The 26,579-nt window shown below is 37.9% G+C and overlaps 1 protein-coding gene across 1 annotated transcript in view; it reads left to right on the forward strand.

Moving 5' to 3' along the window:
• Positions 1 to 26,353, forward strand: part of LOC139740708 (uncharacterized) — a 72,608-nt gene extending 46,255 nt beyond the window's left edge. The window contains exons 3-18 of the mRNA XM_071651274.1: positions 8,550 to 8,686; positions 10,160 to 10,271; positions 11,492 to 11,587; positions 13,179 to 13,270; positions 13,993 to 14,058; positions 15,481 to 15,553; positions 17,350 to 17,582; positions 18,401 to 18,457; positions 18,974 to 19,058; positions 19,871 to 20,138; positions 20,703 to 20,914; positions 22,329 to 22,513; positions 23,071 to 23,175; positions 23,646 to 23,860; positions 24,433 to 24,570; positions 25,363 to 26,353. Coding sequence (XP_071507375.1) covers positions 8,550 to 8,686; positions 10,160 to 10,271; positions 11,492 to 11,587; positions 13,179 to 13,270; positions 13,993 to 14,058; positions 15,481 to 15,553; positions 17,350 to 17,582; positions 18,401 to 18,457; positions 18,974 to 19,058; positions 19,871 to 20,138; positions 20,703 to 20,914; positions 22,329 to 22,513; positions 23,071 to 23,175; positions 23,646 to 23,860; positions 24,433 to 24,570; positions 25,363 to 26,353 — 3,065 coding nt within the window. The remainder of the gene's footprint in view (positions 1 to 8,549; positions 8,687 to 10,159; positions 10,272 to 11,491; positions 11,588 to 13,178; positions 13,271 to 13,992; positions 14,059 to 15,480; positions 15,554 to 17,349; positions 17,583 to 18,400; positions 18,458 to 18,973; positions 19,059 to 19,870; positions 20,139 to 20,702; positions 20,915 to 22,328; positions 22,514 to 23,070; positions 23,176 to 23,645; positions 23,861 to 24,432; positions 24,571 to 25,362) is intronic.
• The last annotated feature ends 226 nt before the right edge of the window (positions 26,354 to 26,579 follow it).

A 26,579-nucleotide genomic window follows, 5' to 3' on the forward strand; every position in this document is an offset into this window, starting at 1 on the left:
TAGATAGAAGTCTGTTCCACTTTGTGCAATAAAAATCTACAGTCCACCATCTTGTTTTCTTTCATTGACCTTTTACTGTTATTCAGAAAAGACTGCGAAATGGTCATTATACATCTTTGCCTGTTACCCTTCGGCAGCAAAGACCTTATTTTCCAAGCCAGTGGTTAGCCTGATTTCAAGACACTTTGTATCTGTACTGCCAAGAAAGGTTTCCTTCCACCCGTCTTAGCTTAATGAATTAAGGATCTAATGAAGACATTGCGTAATGATCATGGTGCAATAACACCTTGAGTGAATCCTACATTAACATCATTACATTTCAATTATTATTTTCAATCATGATATCCCAAGTGTCTTTGTGCATCCCACCTAGAAGCTGGGATGAGAGACTTGGCTTTCTGAGACAAAAAAGAGCCAGCTAATGTGATAGGAAAATAAGACAAGCCTGTTAAACCCTTGATGGTTTTGGTTTCATCAAGCTTGATCCTGCTGGAATGAGGTAGACTACAAAGCTTAAAGTTTGTAGATACCTTTCTAAAATCCTGGAGAAATCTTATGAGAAGCTCGTCAATGACACACTGATACACAAAATAAGATTCATCAACCTTGTGCCAGGTTTTCATGGCTAGGTGATGAGTTAAGATTTGACCCACTCATCTTGAAAAGAGTAAATCGGTTTTAGTGTATCCTTGCTCATAGTTTCACATTTTAGATGCATGCAGTGGGCTGCAAACAAAATTTGAATAATTCTCTTTTTTTATTATTGTAGTAAATATACTACCATTTGCATTTCTAGTGCAAGTAGCTTAATGTAGAAGACATTTTTCACAAGCTCTAATCCATCATGAAATATGCTAATCTTTTAGTCAAGGAAAAGCAAAGGCAACAAAGAGAACAATAAATGGTACTGACAAACTTGTAAGATATAAAAGATCTGTGGGTGGAACCTAACCTGACTGAGCTCAGCACGTAGATGAAGAGAAGTATTTCTTTTTTTGGGTCAATTGCCCACTTGCATCACTCTAGCCCCTTTGACAGCCCCTGATGCATACCCAAGGGACGGTGTCATAAAACCCATTCAGCAGAAATAGTCACCTTACATAACCATCATGTTTCATATCATACTGCGTTACTCCATCCACCTAAGCCGACATCTTTCCGCAGGAAAGTTACAAGCTGACGATGAATTGTAACTGTATGACAGAAGTTTTCTCCCCATGCCCTGTGACACTTGGTCAGAACGTTTCCTCTAGCATATAATGAGCATACGGACACTCTATTAAGTCAGGTGACTCAAACAAAACTGAAGAGAAATTAACAGACTGTTTCATTTCAGCTCCTATTTATACCCTAGACTAAATTCCTCCCCTTTACCCAAACAAACCTGGAGATGTCTAAATGTCCTTATTTTGAGAAAGATAAGTTTTTGGTTGCTGAATGTAAGGCAGCAATCTTATACACACTTTCTTTGGCCTTGTGGTGAGTTATTATCATTCAATGATAATAATCTAAGTGATTCCCTCTGAATAGTTATCATGTGGATGAAGTAAGATTGGTCATCATGCCATGATGTAGGGGAAAGTCAATAAACCTTACTGTCACTGCTTTGCCCATATTACATGTCATTATACGATGTTGCCAGTTTATGACACATCAATGGTATGTACCTCGCTAAATACCCCTGAAGGATCCATTCACAATGACCGTCTATGAGGCTAGACAGGAAAAGGCTTACATTAATGATGACACTATGGCACCATTCTTTTGATTGTATTAAGATCACATGACCTTAGGGCTATGGTGTAGACATTGTTTCATCCAGCACCCAGTCCTTCCCCCACTTCAAAGTTCCATCAGACATTTCTAATGGATCTGTTATTGATAGAATCCTGACCTTGCTGTCTACTCCAATTCTTCTATCTCATGAGATGAGATGAGGACCTCTGACTTCAATCACATGCCCACCTGTGTCACTGACCATGTTTCACCGTTCATCAGATTTGCTCAGGGAAACATAAAGCACCCATGTATCAGTGGTGCCTCACATACTTTCTTCTCTTGGGTTTCTAGAGAACTGTTTAAGAGACTTCCAACCCCTGCTGAAGTATTCTCTGTATGGTTGAATAAGTGTAAGGAGAATTGTTGTTGATTCTTGTCCATAGTTGAAACAGTTGATAACCTATTTTTTCATTCATTTTTATCAAGACCCTTAAAGCATGTCATCCATCTGCATTTAAGAAATATTAGCATGATAAATGTGTAGAATAAAGAAAAGATGAAAAATACAGGAAGCAATACTTAGTACCGATAAAGTGAGAACACTTCACTGATTACAATTATATCATAATTGAAATAGTATTTGATATGTTTCTCAAGTGAAAGTGGAAAAAGAAAATTAAATTTTCACAAGAGATAAATTGCATTCTGGTCATTGTATGTCCTACATTCCAGAGTGATGAGATCAGTGACTGTTTTTTGGCTTGGCATGAAGTCCAATCAAAGACAATTAATGAAAAGTGACAAATCTTTTTTTTTCTTTTTTTTGATAGGCCCAGGTCATGATATCCTTTCATATCTTCTCTATTTATTAGAGAAATTTCTATAATTCAATAATTCATTCTTCTATAGTGGAAATCACTAACCATCCCTCTGCAAATGAAAGGATTATTCTCTGTAAAAAGCCTTCTTGAGTGGTAATTTTCTATGATGTATGTTGCAAAAACTGAGGTATGAAGCATCATGTTTTTGCTAAAGATGTTATTGTGTCATAATCCTGTAGCTGCATTTTGTTATTCCAATTTAATCCTGATCAATAGTCAAGGGTTCATGTCCCTCACTAATCAAGGGTTATTGTGGATCTCTTGTTCCTATCAACTGTTATTGGCTCCTTGTCCGACAGCCATGTGTATCCAACCGCCAGCATATACCATCAAGCTGCAATGACATTCTTAGCTGATGCATTGATATCAAGTGTCCACTTTCATTTTTGTCTTCAAATCAAATGAATTTCATTCTGCATGCAAAACTAATGATTACCTGGTGAAATGTAGACCCAAAAAGTGTTGATCTGATAAAGGCATATGCTGTTCTTACCTTCCTCATGCATGCTATGTATCATCTGAAACCAGTATTTATTTCTATGGGAGGAGAGTTGGTTTGGGATACCGTAAGAGATGCCAACATTTATTTGAGATAGAATATTCACATGTTCATAATGTGTCTGTTTATGTATGTAGGCATTACCCTTCGCCTGTTTATCTTGATTCTGAGAATGCTCAGATGTTGCATTTGTAGTCCCTGATTGACTTTTGTGTGTGGTTATGAGCAAAGTCATCATTAGGTTCAAACAGAAGAATGTGCAGGAGGGACATTTTGTTCTCAAAGTAGAGCCTGATCCCTGCATAGTATCATCATGTGTGATATTACCAAGACTGCTTGAGACATTTCCACAGCTTGATATTGATGACGACCCCTTGATGCTCCCAGATCGCCATGCCCCGGAGGTCTCATGCCCGGTATAAGGCAGTGCAAAGACCATGTACACAGACGAGAGGTGACTTTAAGTCCTAATGAGATGGAAAACCTACCATCAGCCACCTTAATCCTTGGCCCAGCATCATGTCTCTTTACTCAGTCCTCCTGTAAGACTGCAGAATGTGTTTAAGGACTCTTACAAGACCTAGTATATAGCATAGTCTGCCAATCAGAGATGTGTTGTCATGGCAACCAAGAAGCATACAAAAGTCAAGGAGTTATAGGTTGCTTTGAACCATTTATTAACCTGCAATATACCTATCATTATTGGCTGGCATACATAGGAAATCTAGAGAGGTGGAAATAAAATAAATGCTTTCTACTTATTCCTTTTGTCTCTTTTGATATAGCACCCTTGTATGCAGTTTAAACAATTATTCTCTTTCAAGAGTTTTTCACACAAACAAAAACTTGCTATTCAGTATATGTTTACAGTGAGAGAGTGAACTTATAAGAACATGTGATCTCAAAATATGATTGACCAGTTAGGAAGTGGACATTATGAGACTGTGCATCACAAATTCACCAAGAAGTCACCAGACATTGATTTTTATCAAAGTGCAGATTCTAGAAGAGCCAACTTCAAACTCAATGTCCTGTATTACACAATACAGGTGGACTTTCCCAGCTTATCTAAATAATAGACAGAAAGTACACCCTTTGGCAAAGTGTTTACTGAGAAAAGAGTCTTTGAAGGTAGAGGTCTATTTAAGTATAGTTTATAATCTCACCACCCACCAGTGCTCTGTGCAATGAATGGGACAAAGAACCTGATATAAAACTCCACAGCAGCCACTATGAAGGAATTATCAGATTAAGCTGAAATTGAGCACTTAGTGAGTGACTATTATCAACTTTCAACACAATAGCATCATCCTTTCAAAAGTTATTAGAGTTGAAAGTGAAGAGATTATAAAGGGTTTCTCATGCTTCGAATCTGCAAATTCAAGAAAGCATAAGTCAAGTTGAAAAAAAAAAGTGTTTTAGAAAAGCTGCAATAAAGAAAATATTCAGTTTGTATTATGATCCAAAAGTTATGAATTATACAGAAGAATGATTGCTCTTTCAGAAAATAGAATTGACTACTTTGATCCATTCACGTATTGTAAGTCCCAAAGTACAATAGGGGTCGTGTGACTTTTTGTATAGTTTTGTGATGCTCAGTCACATATGCAAAGAGTTTCCAGCTGCTGCTGGTGTATAATGTCTATAGCATGAAAGGAGAATGAAATCTAAATAAATATGTGAATTGAAGAAATGCAGCAATATTAGTACAACACATCAGCAAAGTTCGACCCAATTCAAACAATCTGTTCAAAAGTTATGAATTTTTTAATTTTTGGTGCAGCCATTGCTGGATGAGAAGACTACAACTCTTTGTGATATCACGTATGAAAAATGGTTTAGAGAAAATGTATTAAAAGAAAATAAGATATTTTCACTTTTATAGTATATTGGAAGAGCACTTGACTTATTGCTTTCAGAAAGCAGGGGGAATAATTTTACCCTTACCATATGTCAAAGTTGAGGGAATGTGTGCTTTTCTTTAGAAAATGAAATGTTGTGGAATTATCTTTATATTCACTATATATAAGTTTCTATACATGACTGCACTGAAAACTTTTCAAAAATTATAACTTTTGTATGGATTGTCTGATTTTTTTTTCTTCAAAACATCGCTGTTGCTACAGTTACTCAATCCACATGTACGTTAGGGTTTCATTCCCCTTTAATTGCATGCAATGGTAATGAAAGGTGTTATTTTACTCGTTTTAATTAGTATGATATCTGAGCTAGGGGTGTATGGACTTTGACAGAAGACATGCTTACTTGTCATCATTTGCTATTTTACTAGATACATTATGTCTTTTTTCATTTAGAATGCATCAAATGTATTATCCAGGGTTCCTTTATGCTTTGAAATATAATTTAAACAACGTGTTTTTAAGTCATAACTTTCATGCATTCTTCAACAATTTTTTTTTTTTAATTTATCTCCTACTCCCAGGGATCATGGAATGACAGTTGCCGTGATACTTGTGCCAACACAACAGGCTGTGTAAGTTCTTACTCCCCCTCACTTGATATTTGTCTGTTTGTGTCTCACACTGCATGTTTATTAATTTTGTTAGAGATAGTAATATGCGCATCACAAAGTATAAACATTTTAGCTTGAAGAACAGGCATTAAACAAGGACAGATGGATAGTTTTGTGTCGGACAAATGTTCACCCAGTTATTCAAATGAATGGTTTCAAACATGCACTCACTCACTTTTCAAAATTTATTTTTGAGACCCTCTTTTGATATGACAATGTTTTAGTACACATAAAGACTGGTAAATCAGATGTCTCTTTTCCTGAGCTTCATAGACTTAGAACAATTAGAGAAAGAAAGGGAAAAGTTGATAAGAGCATATAAAATGTATGATATGTGTGTGTTTGTTGCCTCACTTGGGAGTGAGGGACACTGGAGAAATAAATATAGTCGATTCTGATTAAAAAAAAAAAAGCAGTGAAAAAAGGACTGGTCTGTGTGATTCCGACCCAATCTAGCACTGCAGGAATCAATGCTAATAGGGTATATTTGTATACACCACTTGTTATATACACTTCACCTTTTTACCTCAATATCATTTACAGACAGTTTGATTATAGGCAAAGAAACCATTTTTTTAAAGTCACATACAAACTCAAGGTGACCAACTTCATTATTGTTAAGTATTATTGAATACACAAAATGTGAACAATAGTTGTAATAAAAATGTTTCCAGACTAAACCATCTACAGTTATGGTTTAATGAGAAAAATACTGATATCTCCTTATATTTTAAGCTTTATTGCAAAAATGTTTATATGGTAGGATGTTTTGTGATACAGCAGACCTACACATGTGTATCAAATGTTATATCTTGAACAATTTTTGAATCACTTTTCCCAGAGGTAAACAGGACCTTTAACATATTTACAGCATGTAATATTTCTTTTGAAGCTTTTACTCTCTCATTACACTCACTTTCTCCAAATAGTTATTTAACCAAAAATATGTCATGATATTAAAGTTGCACCTGAATATCTCCTCTTTTCACTCTTACAGATCAACTGTTCCAAGCCCTGTATCATCATTCAGTCAAGTTAGTATGAAATATCTCCAATAAAAGTGATATTACTTGAAATTACAATTACTTTGCCATAGATTGATTAATTGTCCTTCATTGACAGAAATAAACAGTGATTATTCAATGTGTGAGTACCAGGCAGTAGTCTTGTCAGTTAGCTGCAGTAGAAATAACTCCATGCCAAAACAAAAACAAAAAAATCATTAATTTGAATTTGCAGTACCCACTGCTATAGGAGAACTATCACTCCGTGCCCCACTTGAGCATGTATGCCCAAGATTGTATCATGGCTACTACTCAAACACCTTATAATCAGTTTCTATTCATGTCAATGAAGGACAATTTGTAAATCAGTTGCAATGAAAATAACTTGACGCAAGTATCATTAATTTGAAGACACATTAATTTATTATGTGTCATTTTGTCATTGTTTCATCGTCCAGTGACAATAATTCTACTGCATGCATTTTTATCCTCTTATTTTGTGCATTTTGAGCATTACCTTCAGTCATTAGGAAACAGAGTGGTTTAGATAAGAATAGGAATAAGTGTAGGTCAAGACTTCCATGTGGGAGCCTTGTAATTAGTACCCTTCTTGTCTTTATGCTAATAATGGTGTGACACTTTCATAGCACACAAGGCTACTCTTTCTACCCTCACACACACAACACACACTACATATAAGCCTTGTTCCTCCTTCCTTAGACCACTATATATTTGTAGTGGACAGATGTGAAATCACAGGTATCAGGTAGACGCAAACCTCCTGTATGCTTGTGAGGGAGCTGGCATTGCCCTGCCAGCCCCCAGTAGACTGATGCCCAACACACATCCCACCATGTGAACTTGGTATCCTAGCAACAAGTGATGGAGTGGATAGATACCATTAACACCATTCAAGACAATTTGCCATGTATTATCTTTAATAGTAGAGAAAGTGTCCTTTACGTTCAAATGGGACTTGTTGCCATGGTAATGGATGTTGATTCTCTTTTCATTGAGGTCATCCTCTGAAGCATTAGACTTGGATTGCTCCTTCCCTTTCTCTCTTCCTCTCTCTTTCTCTGGGGACACTCTTTTTCAGACATGAATATAACCCTTCTTCATTTCAGGCTTGCTAGCCATGTAGAAATATATTTTCTTTTCATCTAACATGGTAAGTTTGGTAGAATTATCAGAACTCCTTAATTAGGATATATAAAAAAATAGTGTACACTTATAATATTGAAGAGATTCCATCCTGGGGGATTTTCATTTCTAAATCTAGGTCTATCTTCATTAGATTGTTTCTGTATTGCTGGCAACAATGTACTCGTACTCATCACAGTTCTGTGCCACATAACATGGCAACGTACACTGCTGAGACCAGTGGCGGATCCAGAGGGGGGCACGCCGGGCGCGCACCCCCTCATCATTTTTTGTTAAAACAAAAGAAATAAGGAAAAAAGTGGGGAGGGGGTATGTGCGCCCCCTCCCTCCAATTTTGTAAAGGCGCCTCCCCTTTATGGAATTCCTGGATCTGCCCCTGGAGACATGCCATGTCACAGCATAAAACGAGTGCCACTGTACTATGATGGAATCCAGTGTATTACAACATGCCAAAGACATGTTTCTGTGTTTATTCAAGTTAGGGATAACACAGATGTCACTGGTTGGAGCAAATAAAAGGCTATGGCTCATTAGTGGGAACATCGGGGCAAATGAGTTTGGTCTTAGTTAATGCCCACTTCCAAGGTATTGTTATTAACCCTCCCAGGCCCAACATCACAAGATGCCATTGGAATTGTATTCAGAGTGATCACTGATAGTAACAGCAGGGTTAATGTGAGACTTCAGAGTGCACAGTGTTCAAGTTTCCTGTGTTCAACTCTCTCGTTGTTTCGTTTGTTTGATCACAGACTCAGAGACAGTGTCCTGGGCCAGGGACATTGTTCATCTCGGTCCACTACAGCTCGAATGGACAACCCAGAACTATTCCATCCACATTCTACAGAAGATGTCTTCTTCCAGTCCTTCTTGGCATACCATTGCCATGGTAACCCCTCATTTCTTTCATATCTGTTAAATGTAATGTGCCTTCAAAGAATGTTCAAAAAGTGCTTGTGCCAATGGGATTGCATAAAATATACAGAGAACCTGCACCCACACTGAGAAATGTTTCCTAATTTACTGGCAAGCTTTTCTCATTTATAGGCTCAAATGTTCTGAGACTCACTGTCAATGAAGAGATTCAAAAAATCATGTTTACTCTGTTCATATAACAGCGACCTTTGACTGTGACTGTTCTATTCTTCCACAAACTTAAAGCCAAGTTTTGGTTTGTATAAGGTACCAAGTTGATGCCATAATGAGTTATGGCCCAAATAGGCAAATGTTGGGATTTGAATGAGCTGTTTCTTCTTCTTCTTTTTTTTTTCAGAAATATGAACTTATGAAAGAGAGTCACTATCCTTTGGTCAAATGTATAACAAGCTACAGCTGTTGGCAGTGTGTAGTAGCCATGTACATTATTCTTGAATAGAGGAAATATGATGGATTATAGAATTAGTGCCTTGTCTGTTTACTGCACTCTCTTGTGTATTGGTAATAGCTGTTTATTACAAAGCCTTAAGCAGAAAATGGTAGTCAGTGATGAATTACTCTTGAGGTATCTCAGAACACATGTTTTCAGCGAAGACTTCAAACAACCCATTTCCACTTCTTGCCCAGAAACATCATTAACAAGACAGATTTAGCAAGTTGGTTGTTTCTCAGACTGAGAGCAGATAACCTTGTAGAGCAAGCTTATCATAGTGCCACTTATTTCTGTATTATTCTATTTCCCTTGTGGCGTCATGTTTCATATCCAATCAGATTGATTCATTTCCTTGGCTAGTTAAGAGGTTGAATCATTAAAGACTAATAAAGGTACAAATCAGAGGCTAAAAAGTGCCTTTATAGTTTGTGTGTTTTTCATTCTCAGATATGTGTATCATCATCAAAAGTTGTGATATGTCATTAACTCTCTTTCCGAAAGATATTTTTCTCAAGTAAGTCTGATAAAAATCCCCAGAAATATCCCTTTTGTGGGACAAGTCCCGAGAATACTTGGGCAGGTCTCTGTGGGAAATTCATCGCTGACTACCATTAAAGAGTAATTCATCACTGACTACCATTTTTCGTGTCGTAGCAAAATCAGTCCGTCCTCAGCGGATTAAAAGGGACTTGTCGTCTAATTCTGAGAACGTAGAATATAATAATATTGAGATTTGATTCAGTCCATATGATTACTCTATAACTGTTGTATATCCACTTAGCATCACCAGGCACAAGATAGGATTAGCTTTAGTCTTTCATGTCAAAGGCTGTTGTCAAGTCTTTTATTCTCTCTGCCCATCTCACTGTATTGACTGCCCACCTCACCATCCCTCCTTGACTGAGCCACATGATCCATCGACGGCTAGTCACACAGAGATAAGAATGAACCACCTTTAGCCAAAGTTCAGCTTCGATCTTGTCTCCTCCCCAGACCCCCAAATCCTCCCTAAGCCTATCTAACCTGGACTTCTGCAGGGATCAGCTGAGGATCTCGGCCGTCAATGTTGGCGGAGTCGGTACCGTCTGGAAACCAATACTAACGAGTGAGAAGGCCCTCCTTGACATGTGTGTGATTCTCCTCCTGTCTTTGTTTGTCAAGCAATGCATAAGATATTTGTAAAAAGTGCAAGTCACATTCCCAGGTCTTGCTGTACCTCAGTTTCTAACTGCCCTGTAAGTTGTTGTTGTTGTTGTTGTTGTTGTTGTTGTTGTTGTTGTTGTTGTTGTTGTTGTTGTTGTTGTTGTTGTTGTTGTTGTTGTTGTTGTTGTTGTTGTTGGTGGTGGTGTTGTCACGTTACGGCAACATCCTTCTTTAAAAAGCATGCTTTTGAAAAAGACAAATTCACATGATATGAAATATCTGAACTGAGATTTGAGATTAACCCAGACTTCTGGTAATATTCAATGATAGTTCCTTTAAAAAGTCCACCTGTGATTATTCCAGTTTAGCAAAGCAGGAAACAGATCAATTTTCATTCAAATGTGACAGTCTATCCCTCATGCAAATAGTGTGAGATTTTATTGTTCTGACAATGTACGCATAAGATCTGGCACCCAAGATGATTCGGACCCTGTGGAAGATCTAAACAAATCACGTTAGGAATTCAAACTGAAATATGTTGATGTTTTGTAAACTGACTGAATTGAAGAACCTACCACAGATAGCCATGAGACTCAATGCGAAGTGAAGTCCTATTCGACAAGATGTTGAATATAACAAAAAGAGAGCAAAACAGTCAGGAGCTGACAAAGTACATTTTCTCATGGGATTCCATTTCTTCTCAAACCTGGCCTACTTCAAGTGTATGGTTACCAGGCTCTTTGTTTGACTATGGGCAAGAAATGACAGGGTGATATCTACTGTCTACAGTAGATCTTAACTTACTGACTGTTTCAGACACAATGAAGCATTGTATTCTTGATTTGCTTTAGCACTTATGAGTTTATAGGATTTTTGTTTCCGTTCTGTGTCGTCAAATTGTGAGTCATTTTGTAATGAGGACATTTAAAGCATCATGATTAGTTGTAGCTCTTAAACAAAGTACCATGAGTGAAATATCTTCCTTATTATCTGCAGCCCAACTTTAAGGAAATAGCTGTGATTTTTCTGTTATCCTGTCAACAGACACATAAGAGATTCATTATATGCTTTATCTGCATTACTTGTGTTGATTACCTAGCAAATTCTGTTACAAGATATGAAAAGAGTTTGATTATTTCATGGCAATGCATGTTGAAACTTGCTTATCCTTCTCAATCACAGACAAGCTACGTCTGCCAGCGGTCCAAATTGTGTCTGAGAATTATTCCAAAGGTTCCAGCGAGGTGGTAGTTAACCTATCCTGGAGGGCCCCAGAAAGTAAGTGGATCCATCAAGACTAATCAAAGTACTACAAGAAATCTATCATTATATCCTAGCCTGCAAGCTTTTGGGGGCAGCTAAATTTCTTATTTCTTACAGATCTTTATTCTGCTAATGAAATTACCATTGGTGCCAGTGGTGAAGCCCTGATATTAATTTGCAATTTAGACAATGTTTTTGAAAGATCCTACTTGAAATTTCTTCTTCTGGGCTTATTATACTAATCAATTACATGGTAGAAATTGTGGGCCAGCCAAAATTGAATAAAACCATTTTTAGGCAATTTTCATACTTCATGAGCTTTTTTTTTTTTTCAGCACACCAAATGTTAAATCTATATATACAGTAGTTATTAAAGTCTGTCTATCTATCCATCTATCTATCTATCTATCAATATATCTGTCTGTCTGTGTATCTACATTGTATCTATCTGTCTATCTATCTTTCTTTCTCTTTTTTTTTCTTTTTTTCTTACCTACCTGCATATTGTTGGATTTTCCTGTCTCTTGTTGACAAGAAGAATAATGGAGTTTTTATGAAATATTGGTCTTTTTTATTCATTCTTCAAATGACTTGCCAAAACCATCTCAGCTTTTATTTTGTCAGTATATTTGGATTGCAGTCATAACAATGTGGCAAGTATGAAAGTAACAAGATATTTGTCTTTTATCATAATTACCTCCACCAAGGGAGGAGGTAATGTTTTCGTTGACATTTATTTGGTTGGTTGTTGGTTTGTTTGTATGTATGCAAAATAACTCAAAAAGTTGAGAACGGATTTAAATGAAACTTACAGGAAAGGTTGAGAATGAAACAAGAAATAGATGACTAAATTTTGGTAGTGATTCAGGAATTTTCATTTATTTTATGAAGGATTTCCAATATAATGGCAGGTAGGGTGAATGAACTTGGGAGTTCAAGCTGTGCATTTTCTGAGGTTTGGATATGTGCACTAAAGCGCATGCTCTAGTTTCTGCTCGGGTGAGGCCGGCCGCACAGCTTGAAGTTAATGATGTAACAAAAGGCTTCTGTATTGGGAAATCAGGTGACTTTCAGCACACATTTGTACGTATGGGTGGAAATCACTGATCTCTAAGGAAGAACAAGATCAGTGGTGGAAATGAGCTGCTTGACGGAGATCTGCGCTCTTAGAGTGCTTCTCTAGTTTCTCTGTGTGGTATTAATGACAGCTCCTCCTTGTGGCATCTTCACTCTCAAATCCTTTTTCTTCTTTTTCAAAGGAGCAAAAAAAAGGAAAGTTCAGGGTGTAATGCTCAAAACTAGCTGATCATAGATGAAAGTTAGAGTAACACATCATACAGGTATATCAAAAGTTTGCCACACATGGTACCTATGCTTCACATGACATCAGGTTAAGGTAATCTTATTGTTTTAAAATTAATTGAACAAATCATTCAGGTACCAAAAAAAGTAATAAAACATATAGAATACATTAATTTGTGTGTGTGTGTGTGTGTGTGCGTGCTTGGGTGTGCTTGGGTGTGTGTTTGTCCATGTGTTTGAGTTTAAGCTGAAATTGGTGAGGTATTTTTCTGATATCTCGAGCACATTTCTTTGTCTGGAACAGGTTGGGAGAAAGTTGTAGACACATACTCCGTCTCTGCTTTAGCTCATCCTCAGTCGGCAAGATCCTTTCATCATTGGGACATTATCAAGGAGGTATGCTCTCCTCGTAAATATCCTTCATTTAGTTCTGATTCTTGCCTTTTGTTTCATGTCTATTCCTCCAAGATAAAACCGATCTAGAGATGATTGAGTTGGCAATCGTAGAAAAATGAAGGAATTGGAAGGGATGAAAGCTATAAAATGATGACAAGTCTGCAAATAACTTGTAAAAAAAAAGAGCAGAAGGTGTTGAAATGTGTAGACAGATTGCATGGTAAACACATTACTGATTAATATTTCCCTAGGGATGAAGAGAAAAGTCTTCTTTACTTTTAAACAGAAATCACTTCAAGAAGAATTATCAATTAATTGTAGTTTCACTGAGATCAGCTGCACACAGAACAATTGCTGAGCATGATTGAGAAGAATTTCATCAACCATCATAGACTCCTATGAATTTGGTCATACACTGCACTTCCGTTATTTAACGAACATGGTCATAACGAAATATACAAATTTACAAAATTATACTTGATACAACTAAGTAAACATTTGGGTCAAAAAAGTATCATCTATATATCTTTATGCACCTCACTGTTTAGGTATAACAAAATTTCAACATAGCAAAAGAAAACCACAGGTCGGAAATGCTCTGTACTAAATCTTTAATCAAGATGCAATGTTTTGATCCAGCTACAGCAGTTACTACCCACATGTCCACTCAGATAATGTCAAACATCAACTGACTTGCCTGAATATGTCTGTTTTTTCTGAAGGTAAATGGAACATCAACAGCAATCAGAGTTCCTCTTGACAGAACAGATGCTGCAATCACCTTAATTGTGAGTATAAACATCTCTTTTGGAGTTGAATGAACTCAGTGTCATGTCTTGCACTGTGTGAAATATGTCGCATTCGTATCATTGTCTGATATTATGACTATAATGACACTTTCCTGAGGGCAATTTCACTCAAGTTTAAGTTTCAATCTTTATCCGTTCATCTCCTGCATTTTCTAAACTTCAGAATGTTTTTGTGCTCTTTCTATTTCACCTTATCAATTGTGTATTCATATATTTCATTTATCATATTCTGTGATGTTGACATATACATGTTCTTATATGTTATGTTTAAAAAAATGTATTTACAAATTTTGTTTGAGATGAAAAAATGAATGAATCAATCAATGAATCACTGTATTCATGTTGCCAAGGAAACTTCATGAGATTGTCTGCCATCAGCTTCTTGTATAGCTCAGTGGTGTCACAATGTTTAGCATGCAATGGATTAAGATAACTTTGTGGGATATGTTCCTTTAAGTCTTACTGTGCTCACTTTCTTTGACGATGATTAGCACAGTTATCATGGAAACTGATTGTCAACAAAGAATTATGTAATCCTAGAATCCCTATCATATCACTATGGCCTTTATTGCAGAGTGTGTGTTTTGTTTGTTTGTTTTGTTTTGTTTGCTTTGCCTTTGTTGCTCTGTGGAATTTAGATCATATCATATTTTGGGGAATTATAAGCTAGTAAATAGGGTTGTCACATTGAGACTGAGTGCAGGGGCGGGCGAACCGGGGGGGGGGGGGGGGGGGGGGGGGGGGAGGGGTGGGGAGGGAATCTTCCTTTATCACACTGATATTAGAGGACCCTCAGCCATTCCATGATGTGTTTAGAACCATGACTATCCTTGTTTCTGGGATATAAATGACCCTTTTATGATGTTGAGGGCACAGAGTTGATGACCAAAATGTGTTGGTTTACCTTCAGTCTTCACTTCTTGTTGGACAGAGTGTTATTAATGCTTGTACTAAGTAAGAGGTGAGAAGTGTACGCAGACAGGACTTTTGCTTTCCTAATGACAGAATAAACAGACAAAGTGTCCATGCATTAAACCTGTCTATGCTGATGTTAAGTACAGATTAGGAGTGGACACTAAGTTTTGCGCCTTAAGAGAGATGTTCCCAGATATAGCATGTTGGTTTTCTTGACATATCCCTTTTGTCATTATTTTCCTTTGCACTTCATCTTGTCTTCTTTTTTCTTTTCTTTTTTTACTTTTGTGTGAGTTTACTGTAAAGATCTGAATTTTCTACTTTTCCTTTTCTGTCTCATATCCTTCTCCTCATTTTGTTTTAGCTTGTAATTTGTGGTTTGTCGCATGGTTGTTGTATGTTCTGTTATGAAAACACATGAAAGAATTGCTCAAAGTACTTTTTCTTTCTTTCTTCCCAATGCATCTTCCATTCTTTGTATCCTAGGTTAAAACTACAGTCAACTGTGTTGAGAGCCAAAGTGTGCCCAAACTTATCACTCTCATAAAATCTGGACCTCGTAAGTTTATACCATAAAACAATTTTACAGGATATTATTCATTACTGTATTAAAGGTACATGTAGTCAACATTTGTCATACATTCCTTGTATTTATACGCATGCTACTTAAGAAAAATGTGTGTAGCTGTGTCTGAATTGTGTTGATGCTATTTCATTTTTGTCTTCGTTGTTAAATAAGGAGGTCTCCAATTCTTTTCAGTGAGATAATTGATTATATGATTACCCTCTATAATGCTTGAGGTTCATTTATTTTTTTAATTCTTTCTTTTACAATTATCAAATTGAGTTTGTGATGAATATTGTTCTGTTTTTCCCAAAGAAGACATCAGGGAAGAGAGTGCAGATCCATTTCATACATATTGAATACAGTGTAGAGCTGAAGTTAGAAAGTGAACTGTACTGTACCGTATTGTACCAAGCCAAAAGTGGACTACTTCCAGATGTGCTCCAAAAGCGTACCAAAGCGTACCAAAAGTTCGTTGTAAAGCATGCGCGTATCATGCGCATACGTCACAATGCAAAGACATCATTCTCTTTGTTCGGGACAGCTGTAAGTACTTCAAGCGCCAGGTGAATGAAATTCTTGCTACAAACAAACATGACCTTTTCTAAAAATAACTCGTGAGGTACGCTTTCTCCACAGAGCGCTCGAACGCTCCAAAACTGGCACAGTTTGGTACGGTACGCTTTAGTTCAGTTCACTTTGGTTCACCTTAGAGCGCTTGAATGCACCCTTAGAGACTCAAATCCTCCCACTTTCAATGGGAGATGTCCCGCCAAATGCTCCCCCCCCCAAAAAAAAAAAAGAATAAGAAGAAAAGAAAAGAAAAGTATCGACTAAAAATCATTTCCCATGCTTGAAATTTGGCTGTAAATATTTAAAACACAAAAGAAATAAAGCAGCAATGTGACAGTTCTCGTGAACCACCGATAGTGACTGTATGGTATGATACTGCATCATGTATACGCTATTCACGAATACAGTCGCAGATGCTGCACAGTTACACATATGACTGCATCAGAAGATAGCGTACTATCAGTCTCCCACTTATCAGTATCATGCTTGCAGCGTCGGTATATTATACAAATAGGACATGCTCTATTATGCACTATAGTGGATTAGACAACGGCAAATAGTAAATTATCTCGAAAGCTGTTTTGTTTCACAGAGGCCGTAGGCCGAGGTGAATAGAACTGCACGACAGATAATTCATGCTGTAAGCATTCAGTATAGTGGTACAACCATGCTACTATACCTAAATTTATCCACAATCATGTGATGCAATCTAACCAATCACAGTGCATGTTATACTCCACCTATTTTACTATAATTATTTTGTAAATCTCCAGTATGGAAAGTATACAGGTGGTAGAATTTCTGGGTTGAAATGTTGTCAGTGGGAAAATCCACAGATCAAAAGGTGTTCAGGGTTGGAGTCTCACAATTGTTTTTTTCATCAGTGCTATGTAATGTTTGACATATTTTCTCTTTAATACATATTGTATCGCTTTATTCTAAATCAATAAGCAACTGCAAGTTTACCGCAGATTGTCTGATTTTGGTACTGTGCTGAATGATTTGTGTCTTCAGTATCACAACTATGTTCATTGTTATATGCTAATTTTTGTCTCCTGCCTTAAGCTATTATGTCCGGAAAGCAGAAAACTGCATTACTTTAAATTTCAATGTTTTCTATATTGAAGTGGTTCCTTTTCACAGTTAATTGCATATTATTGGCAGTGAATAAAATACCTCCATGCTTACACAATGCCTTTAATGTTTGTTCCGTCCAGAGATGGCGTGGTACCGACTTCCTGCTGAGAATCTGACCATCAGTTTCTTCATTGAGTCTTACCCGTCATCATCTCACCCGGGATCGTACGCCGCTATGGTTGCCTGGGGCGACCTGACGTTTTCCAGAATGGCTTCACTCATGCTCTTCTGGGGGGAGGCGGTAGAATCCAGAGTGGTTCCAAGATGGTACACTTTCCAGCAGAACGCCATCTGGAACATCACCCTTCCCCTGGTCAGTGGACAGAGAGGACTAGGAAGCCCTGCTTATTATGGCTCACACAATAAATGATTCATGCAAATATTTCTGCTAGCATAATAAGAACTAAATGCTTTCGACTGATTGGTCTTGTAACTCAGCTGTTGTCATGGTATTGTGAAAGTGGAAATTTTCAGTTTTGAAATTTTTGCGCATTTCACACAACCAAAAACTAGCACAAAAATAAAAGCCCATGAATATTATTGCTTACCATTATGTCCCTGTAGTTGATGTTTTGATTCCGCAGAATTAAACACACTCGAAACTCATCTTACCCGGCCGAGCGCAAAAAATGACTCATGTGGAAATATCCACTTTTACAGTACAATGTAGCTTCAGGATTGAGAGCTGCAGTTTATATCATGCTTCCACACAGGTCTCTAGGAGAGTGAGAGAAGTCCTTCAAAATGGCTTTTGGGAGGGTTATAAAGATATAGAGAATAAACAATAGCACATCATGAACACATAACATGCAGTTAATGATTTATGAAATGTGATCTTTAACTTTGTGATATGTAGTTTAAATTGTGAGATTTTTAATCAATCATACATCAAAAATATATGAGTCTGGAACATGAGATCTGTGTATATGTTTGTGGTTTTTGTTTTTGTTCTTGTTTTTTTGTGTGTTTTTTTGAGGGGGGAGGGATTTGTTTTGTTTTGTTTTGTTTTTTGTTTGTGTTTTGTGTGTGTGTGTGTGTGTGTGTGTGTGCTTGTATTTTGCATAGTTGGAGCTATGTTGTGTAATTAAACAGAAATTTAACATTTTTAATACTCTTTTCTCTTTCTCACAGAATGCAACCAGCTTCATAATTACCTCACTGAAACCAGAATCAATGTATGGAGTTGAGGTAAGATTGTGCAGAATCTATGGCTTGCATAGTCATTATGCACCGTGCTGCCACAGAGGGCGATGTGTTGCATTCAAGATTTCATTAGTCTGTCAAATTAGATATCCTTCACCTTGACATAGAGCAAGTTATGAGCTGAATTAAGCTACAGCCATCCATGATGATAGAATAAATGTAAGGCAGGTTCATAATGTGTTTTGATAATCACATGTCTCTCAGCTACTAGCAAGTGAAAATGACTGTATCTCTTTAGTCTGTGATATCTTGTGTTTTTCTGAAAACTCCTTGCTTGTTATCACCAGAGAGATCCCACACCTATTTTTTGTATGCAGTGATGTACATGTGCTGTTGTTGCCTAGTAATTGTTGGTTGCCATGGTTACAGTAGACATGTATGTAAATTATCACAGCCCAAATTATATTACCAGATCAAGCAAGCATATGTAGCTCATACTTTCTAGACTGAAAGATTTCTGAAACATATGTGTTCGGATCCTCGATCCCATCTCCTACCCAGTTGGTAGCCGCTTTCCCCAAAGGAGTAAAGATGCCTGGCAGAGTCTTCCAAAGAGGCCGACACACTGACAAAGCTTTCACTACAGGTGAGTGCCAGTTAATTCATTTTAGTATGCTTTTTGTGGATGAATCTTTCCTTTTCAGTGAGGTAAATATGCACTCCTTTGCCAGTAGATTTTAGTTGTAGATTCAAAAGAGAATTTTTCCATTATCACGTACACGAGATCAAATTCCGTCAAACCCTGTAATCTTAGTGTGAAATCTTGGGTAATTATTGTTAATTACAGTACCAGGAGATTCAACACTAACACGTCCTTATTTTCATGATATAAATTTCAATTCACCAGAAGATTGAATATACATGATTAGTGCTGTAAATGCATATGGAGACTACACAAAGATTTAGGTGTGAATTTTCTTCATTTTGTCTCCCTCTACATTTCTTCACCCCTCTGATTAATATTCTCTTGCTTTCATTAATGCCTTGTCTGCTTTGGACTACTTAACATGACAATGTCAGAATTTTGGAGCTTGGGTATTTGTTCCAAGTTCATTGTGTCACTGCCGGCAACCAGGGACAGCCTGGTGGTAGTGTCACTTCCTGAAAGCAGTAGAAGAAAGGTTCAAATCCCGGGGTTCCTTTTTTCTGAAATGTTTGTTAAATTACAGATCAGACAGTTGTGATCTTACAAATTTCATTTGTAGCAGGACTGAAATTGAAGAAACTTTTCACCTCAACCTTCACCCCTCTGATTAATATTGTCTTGCTTTTACACCAAGATTGTTGCCTTTTTTTTTCAGAAAAACTAGACTAAGTGAAATTTTGTGTACATTAATTCAAATTATATGAGTTTGTCTGAAGCAGATATATCTTATTTCTTTGTGCCCATGAGAACAGGTGAAATAAAGATGCCAACCACCACACCAGCTGCCAGGACTCGCCCCACCATCCTGATTGATAACCAAGGACTATTCCTCCGTAACCACAAGCTCAGTATCTACATTGTGGTGCCTGTGGCTGTAGGTCTGGTTCTGGCCTTCCTTACCTTCTGTCTGGTGGGCATCTACCGTCGCCATAGCAACTCCAGCAAGGCCAGTCTCTCTCGGGATGAAGAGAGTATCCCAAACATTTATTCCTCTCCGTCCTATCCAGCACTTCTCAGTTCGTGAGTCAAAATTTATTTCTTACATGCATGACCAAAATGATTCAAGCAATGGCAAGATTTTTTTAACATCATTTTTGATACAAAAGTATAAAGTTTTTGCCATGAGTGCAATGCATCAAGAAAAAAACACTTTTACTTATGATATGAAAAAAAAAGACATTCTGATCTGTGTATCAAGCTGCACTGCTCAGCTCATGCCTAGCTTCAAAATCTATCTCTCTGATTCGTGCTAATCAGTAGATAACTCCAACAGTCAAGATTTAAACAGGTGACTTGCAGAAATATCCAGATCCTTCACTCTCATAATGTCTTTTCCTCCTCCTCCTCCTCCACTTCCTCTACCTCCCCTTTTTCCTCCTTCACCTCCTCCTTCTTCTCCTCCCCCTCCTCCTCTACCTCCTCCACCTCCTCTACCTCCTCCTCCTCCACTTCCTCCTTTCTCCTCCTCTTCCTCCTCCTCCTCCTTCTCCTCCTCCTCCCCTCCTCCTCCCCTCCTCCTCCTCCTCCTCCTCCTCTCCTTCTCCTCCTCCTCCCCTCCTCCTCTTCCTCCTCTTTCTCCTCCAGGTGCCAGGTGAAGCCAGATGTGATGGACCGGTGGGAGATAAGCCCCGCCCGCATCAAGGTTGGTGATGTGTTGGGGGAGGGGGCTTTTGGACAGGTCCTGAAGGGGCTGGTGGTGGGGCGCATCTGGAGCCACCAGTCTTCCCTCTCTGCCATCGTACCCCGGGAAGCAGCCCATGGAGAACACACCGTGGTCGCTGTTAAGATGCTGCATAGTAAGTATGAAATGTGTGATGCCTTCTGAAGCGCAGTGACCCTGGCTGAAATGCAGAGGTACTCTCTTTGAAGAGGCACATATGTGGAGATTAGATGATGCAGAAATGATCGGGCTGGTACAGATCAGAATCAACTATAGAGAGAGGAATGCAGAGACTCCAACTCTCCCGTTTTCGATGGGAGATCTCCCGCCGAAAACCCATTTTTGCAAAATCTCCCGTTCTCCCGCTTGAGATTTAATTTCTCCTGCCCTGGCTGTTTGTCTCCCGTTGGAAAGGATTTCTTACTTATTTCTATCGTATGTTGAAAAAATAAGCCTTAGATAGCACCAGAGAGCATCTAGAACCCTAGAAACTTGGCGCTTCGCACACATCAAGTTGGAGTCTCCCGTTTGCTAGGGGTTTCAGGCGGGAGAATCTCCAGATCAGAAGGTGCTTGGGGTTGGAGTCTCTGGGAATGGGGTGTAAAGGAGAGAGAGAGAGTGGAAAAAGGATGCTTGGATGATTTGGTGGTGTCATGAGTCAAGAAAAAAATGAATTTCTGCAATGTGATAGGCAAAAATGCTATGTGAATATGAAAAGATAATATGACATAATGTGATTAACAAGGATTAAAGTGTGTCATGTGACTGAGGCTGATCATTGTAGACCCAATGTAGGCTTAGACAGGATGATAGAGAGGGTAATAACAAGAACATTCCACCAAATAGTTTGATGACCTGGGGTACATGTTGGTTTGATACATGATACAAGGCATCAAGACTTTTCCGAGAGATAACTGTTTAAACTCTCTATGTTGCATCATATAATACCATAGAATGGATGTCATGTCTGATTTCTATCACCAATAAGATATGTGATTTCTATCACCTATAAGATATGTGATTTCTATCACCTATAAGATATGTGATTTTATACAAAGCCAAGACAAATAAGCAATAAACTCTTGTTGAATTGTCTGATAAGCAGGACAAACTGTTCCGACATCAGTTAAGAGTACGGAGAAGTGGAATACTATGTGAATCGAGAATGTTCCCACCGTCTCCTACCTTTATCCTTTTTGTTGTCTCAAAAGTAGATTTTAGAATGTGTTGAAGTGATTTTTGGTGATAATCTTGAAGAATGAATATATCTACCCATCTAACTGTCCTCTACTTTTATCTCTTTGTTTTTAATTTTGATTCATCTTTCTAATCACTCTCTTTTTTAAAGATCTCCTTCCATCTGTCAGGTGTATCTCTTTTCTACATGCAACAGTGCATTGCCTGTATTTTATATCTGTCTTTTTTTTTTCTGTTTATTAATATTACATTTCTTCTTTTTTTTTCAAGCAATCATACGACTTCTAATGTTGAGCTAAAAAGTAATCGAGTAATTGACATTTCTTATGTGTTTTGTCTGTGTCTTTTGACAGAATATGCTGAGGACACACAGAAGCAGGAGTTTCTGAGGGAGATTGAGTTAATGAAGGAGCTAGGTTACCACCCTAATGTTGTTAGTCTCATCGGCTGCTGTACCATCCAGGATCCTATATGTCTGCTGGTGGAGCATTGTTACTATGGAGACCTTTTACACTATCTCAGGAACAGACGATCTGAGGTGAATACATATTTGATTATTTCACACTGGGGGTTTTAAACTTTCATGTGGCAAATCATATAAAGATAACTTTCTTTGCTGTCAAAAATTGTTTGTGCCATTTTTGTGTTACTTTTTGTCTATTTGGTACATTTCCTGTGTCGTATTCCTGTTATGAAAGTATGTGCCCTGGATTGGCAAACAGTTGATAATGATTAAAAAAGAGTATGCATGTGGCACATTGAATACATTACATGATTTTTGTAAGTTGATGATGTCATGAAGGGTCATTATTTTTTTTAACTTGCTTCATGAACCTATGAACATCATTTTCAGCAGGACTAGGACCTCCGTAGTGACTTTCCCATGCAGCATTTATTGTACTCATAATTCCATTAAATTTTATCATCCATGTGACTATGGATTATGTAGATATATTTGAAGGAACACGGCATTCACAGCATTATAATATCTTTTCAAAATACCAACACTAGATGATAACATCCATTAGATATCATAACTTGCAGTGCTAAATTTAAACTGAATTTATGTTTCTGTTTTTGTTTTGATTTTGGCAGATATTTGACCAATTCAAGACAGGGAGGGCACCTCGCACCCCATGCAAGGACACTCTGCGACCGCTGGATCTTCTCTCATTTGCCAGACAGATAGCCATGGGAATGGTAGATAGCCTTTTGCATTCAATTTCATTATTACATATTGGCAGTGCTCTCAGGCAGAATAATATTGTATTGTTCTTTAGGTCTCAGCATTTTGATAATTATTATCATTGATTTTGGCTAAGAAATATTTACACTGTCACTTTGTCTTTTAATGGTATAGACATGTGTATCAAGATGGTATGTCAAGATATATGTCATGATGAAATTTGTATTGTTCCAATTTACATTGGAAGATAAATAGCAACAGAATATCAGCTGTTGGATGTTTCATATTATTGCAAAATGTCATTTTCATTAGTTCCTCTATGTTGTTTTGCTGGTCATTTAGGCAAGCTGGACGTAAGAAACTGTCCATCTTTATTTTCCCAATTATTATTGAGTCTTGATAGAATTATGTTTCCTGACCACTTTGTAAAGTTTGATGCCATCAATGTAATTTTCTCCCATTTTCCCGTCTGCCTCTGATCTAGGAATACATATCTCAGAAAGGTTTTGTTCACCGGGATCTGGCAGCGAGAAATGTAATGGTCGCAGACGATAAAAACGTGAAGATCGGCGATTTTGGATTGACGCGTTATGTTTACGATGATAAGGTGTATGTAAACAGACGAGGTGGCAAGTTACCAGTAAAGTGGATGTCCATAGAAGCCATCTATGACCAAGTCTTCACCACCAAGGGAGATGTGTAAGTGGAGTCTGAGGATGGATGCAAGAGTATATACTGCCCTCTTGAGTTGGATTCATAGCACTTTAAGTAAAGAAAGCAGGCATCAGTCCTGAATCATACCAGCGTGTCTTTAAAAAGTGACACTTGGGAAATTGCTTTCATTTCTTGCTGAGCCATCGTCTCACATGTAGTTTGCATGGAATAAAGATATTGCAAACATAATTACACAGCCGTGGCTGAAAAAGTTATATTCAAAATATTTATATGAAATGGAAAGCTTGTTCCTGCAAGGTATTTATGAATAGTGAAGAGGGAGTGGAAATGCGTATATCGAGTACCATCTCAGTATAAATCATCTTTTTGAGGTCATATTCATTTAGCCAAAGAAATTTGGAATGTCTAGCATTGTTGAAAATAATGATATTGTATTGCTCTTAGAGCTCTCTTATATCAGCTTCTTTTAATGGAATGATCCAGATTCCATAAATGAATATAAGTGCTACCTTTTCCTTGATCATCAAATTGGCAATGTTGCTAGCATTCTGTAGGCTTCTTCAACCTACCAATGTGTATTGTCCATTTCTCCACAGGTGGTCATATGGTGTGGTGCTGTTTGAGATCATGACGCTTGGTGCCGCACCGTATCCTGGCATCCCGAACAAAGACATGCCTAAACTTCTCAAGGGGGGCTACCGTATGGAGAAACCTGAGAACTGCTCACCAGAAATGTGAGTCACTTTCACTTGAAGATAAAGCATTTTAAATTCTGAAAGTGTCATCAAAGTAGAATGATGTACATGAAAATGGTATCAATTATTTAAAAAGTGTTGTATGAGATCTAAAATCGGAGTACTTACCAAGTGAGGCCGACAAGGATGGGGCTAACAGAAGGAGACTTTCTTTGCAATTTGTTGATGTGGGATGAATTCAGGTATCAAATTTATTCAGATTTCATAAACAATAGTCTACCTTCTAATTAGGCCTATGTCTATGTGTATGACTGTTCATTTAAACTACTAGAAAATTCTGTGTTTGATTTAAAGTGAAAGAAGTAAAACATCACACTGACAATTATTGTCATAAACTTTATTAAATTGTTGCTCAAGTTTCAAGATTTTTCTTTTCCAGCATACTATGTCCAAACAAGGAGATAAAAGGAAATTGAAAATTTTGGTTTTGATCTTTCAAAAACAACATAGGAGTATTGAAGTCAGTCTATGAACAATATACGTCGAGTCAAGTGAAAGTGTAATATCTCCGAATGTGTGATCTCAATTTTGGCCTCAAACAACATACAATCTTCTTTCCAACTACATACACGAAAGATCTTTGTTTTACCATAATACAGATTAAGATTTATTGTATTGTGAGTTGGAATTCAGTGAATTATAGTATCAGAACATAGAATATCATATGATTATAGCATCATGATGGGTCATCAATTATGTTTCAGAAAATATCAAAATTTTAGCATCATACTTACTTGATTTATTCATATCCTTATACTGACTTGGCTTCAGTTTCAGCATCATGCAGTCATGCTGGCGAGACGACCCCGAGGCCCGGGAGGGTTTCACCCAACTCCGCAACCGTCTAGAGGAAATGATGGAGCAGAACGTGTGTTACATGGAGTTTGATTCCGACAAGCAGCAGTGTTTTTACTACAGCTCATCCAGCTCCTCCTCCGATGAGGAAGATTCCATCATTGAAGGTGTGGAGGTGGAGGCGGAGGAGAGCCCGATGCTGGAATCAGCCAAGCTGGAGATGATGAGAGACGGTCACCTAGCAACACCGATGCTGAAGATACCCTCGGGGTGTGCCAATGCTCTACAGAGTCGCAGTACTCTTAACCTAAGTCACGTGAGTCCTTGTAAGCCCAGTGCCGTCGTGAGCATTAGTCTCAACAGCCTGGACCACTCCAAGCAAACTGAACTACCCTGGCTACCATCGGATACCGTCACGTTTGGCCGCAACATTGACAATCAGGCTTATTACGCTGGACACCTAAGCACATCAGACGATGCAATGGCACAAAATTCTACACACATACAAGGGGAAGGTGAGAGCAGTGAGAATCCTTATTCTGGGGTCATTGGGTCACTGGAGGGTGTCCATGGTCACAGTGTACCTATATTTGCCCAGATACAGGCAGGAAGCTTGGAGTCCAGAGAGGGTTCCCCAGAGGAACTTCCACACAGCAGTGGGGAGAGCAGTCAGGACAGTGACTCCTGCATCGGAGACGAGAATTCATCAGACGAGGAGCATCATCACATGATCAAGGACTTTGTTCATGGAGGAGACCTCTTTGATTCATGTGACATGTCACCTGATGATGTGCAGTGTATCCAGTACCCTCCACTCATTGCTCTCAAACACCGCGATGAAGGTAAGGAGCTCATTAGCCCTACCAGTCTGGATTCTGGGGTGTCATGTGATATGGCAACAAGCAAGCTGATGATGGATGCTTGCATGGAAGTACATCCCACTTCACTAGCAGACTCAACCGTGTGAGTTGACATGAGGAACGTCACATAACAATCATATGGAGACAGGTTTTCACAGCCCCATGAGTGAATGTCAGAACTCTGCATATTTTCATGCTTTTTTGTCGTAATGAAATTCCAACAGAATATGACTTATTATTGACTGTCTCTTCCCATGTCCAAACCTGTGAAAAAAATACCAATAGTCAGCTAACTTCAGAGCATATATTGGGCATATAATTGTGTTAAATGGT

This window comes from Diadema antillarum, unplaced genomic scaffold (genome assembly GCF_040938485.1).
Source record: "Diadema antillarum isolate AM-2024a unplaced genomic scaffold, OU_Dant_1.0 seq00000876_RagTag, whole genome shotgun sequence".
In the NCBI taxonomy this organism is placed as follows: domain Eukaryota; kingdom Metazoa; phylum Echinodermata; class Echinoidea; order Diadematoida; family Diadematidae; genus Diadema; species Diadema antillarum.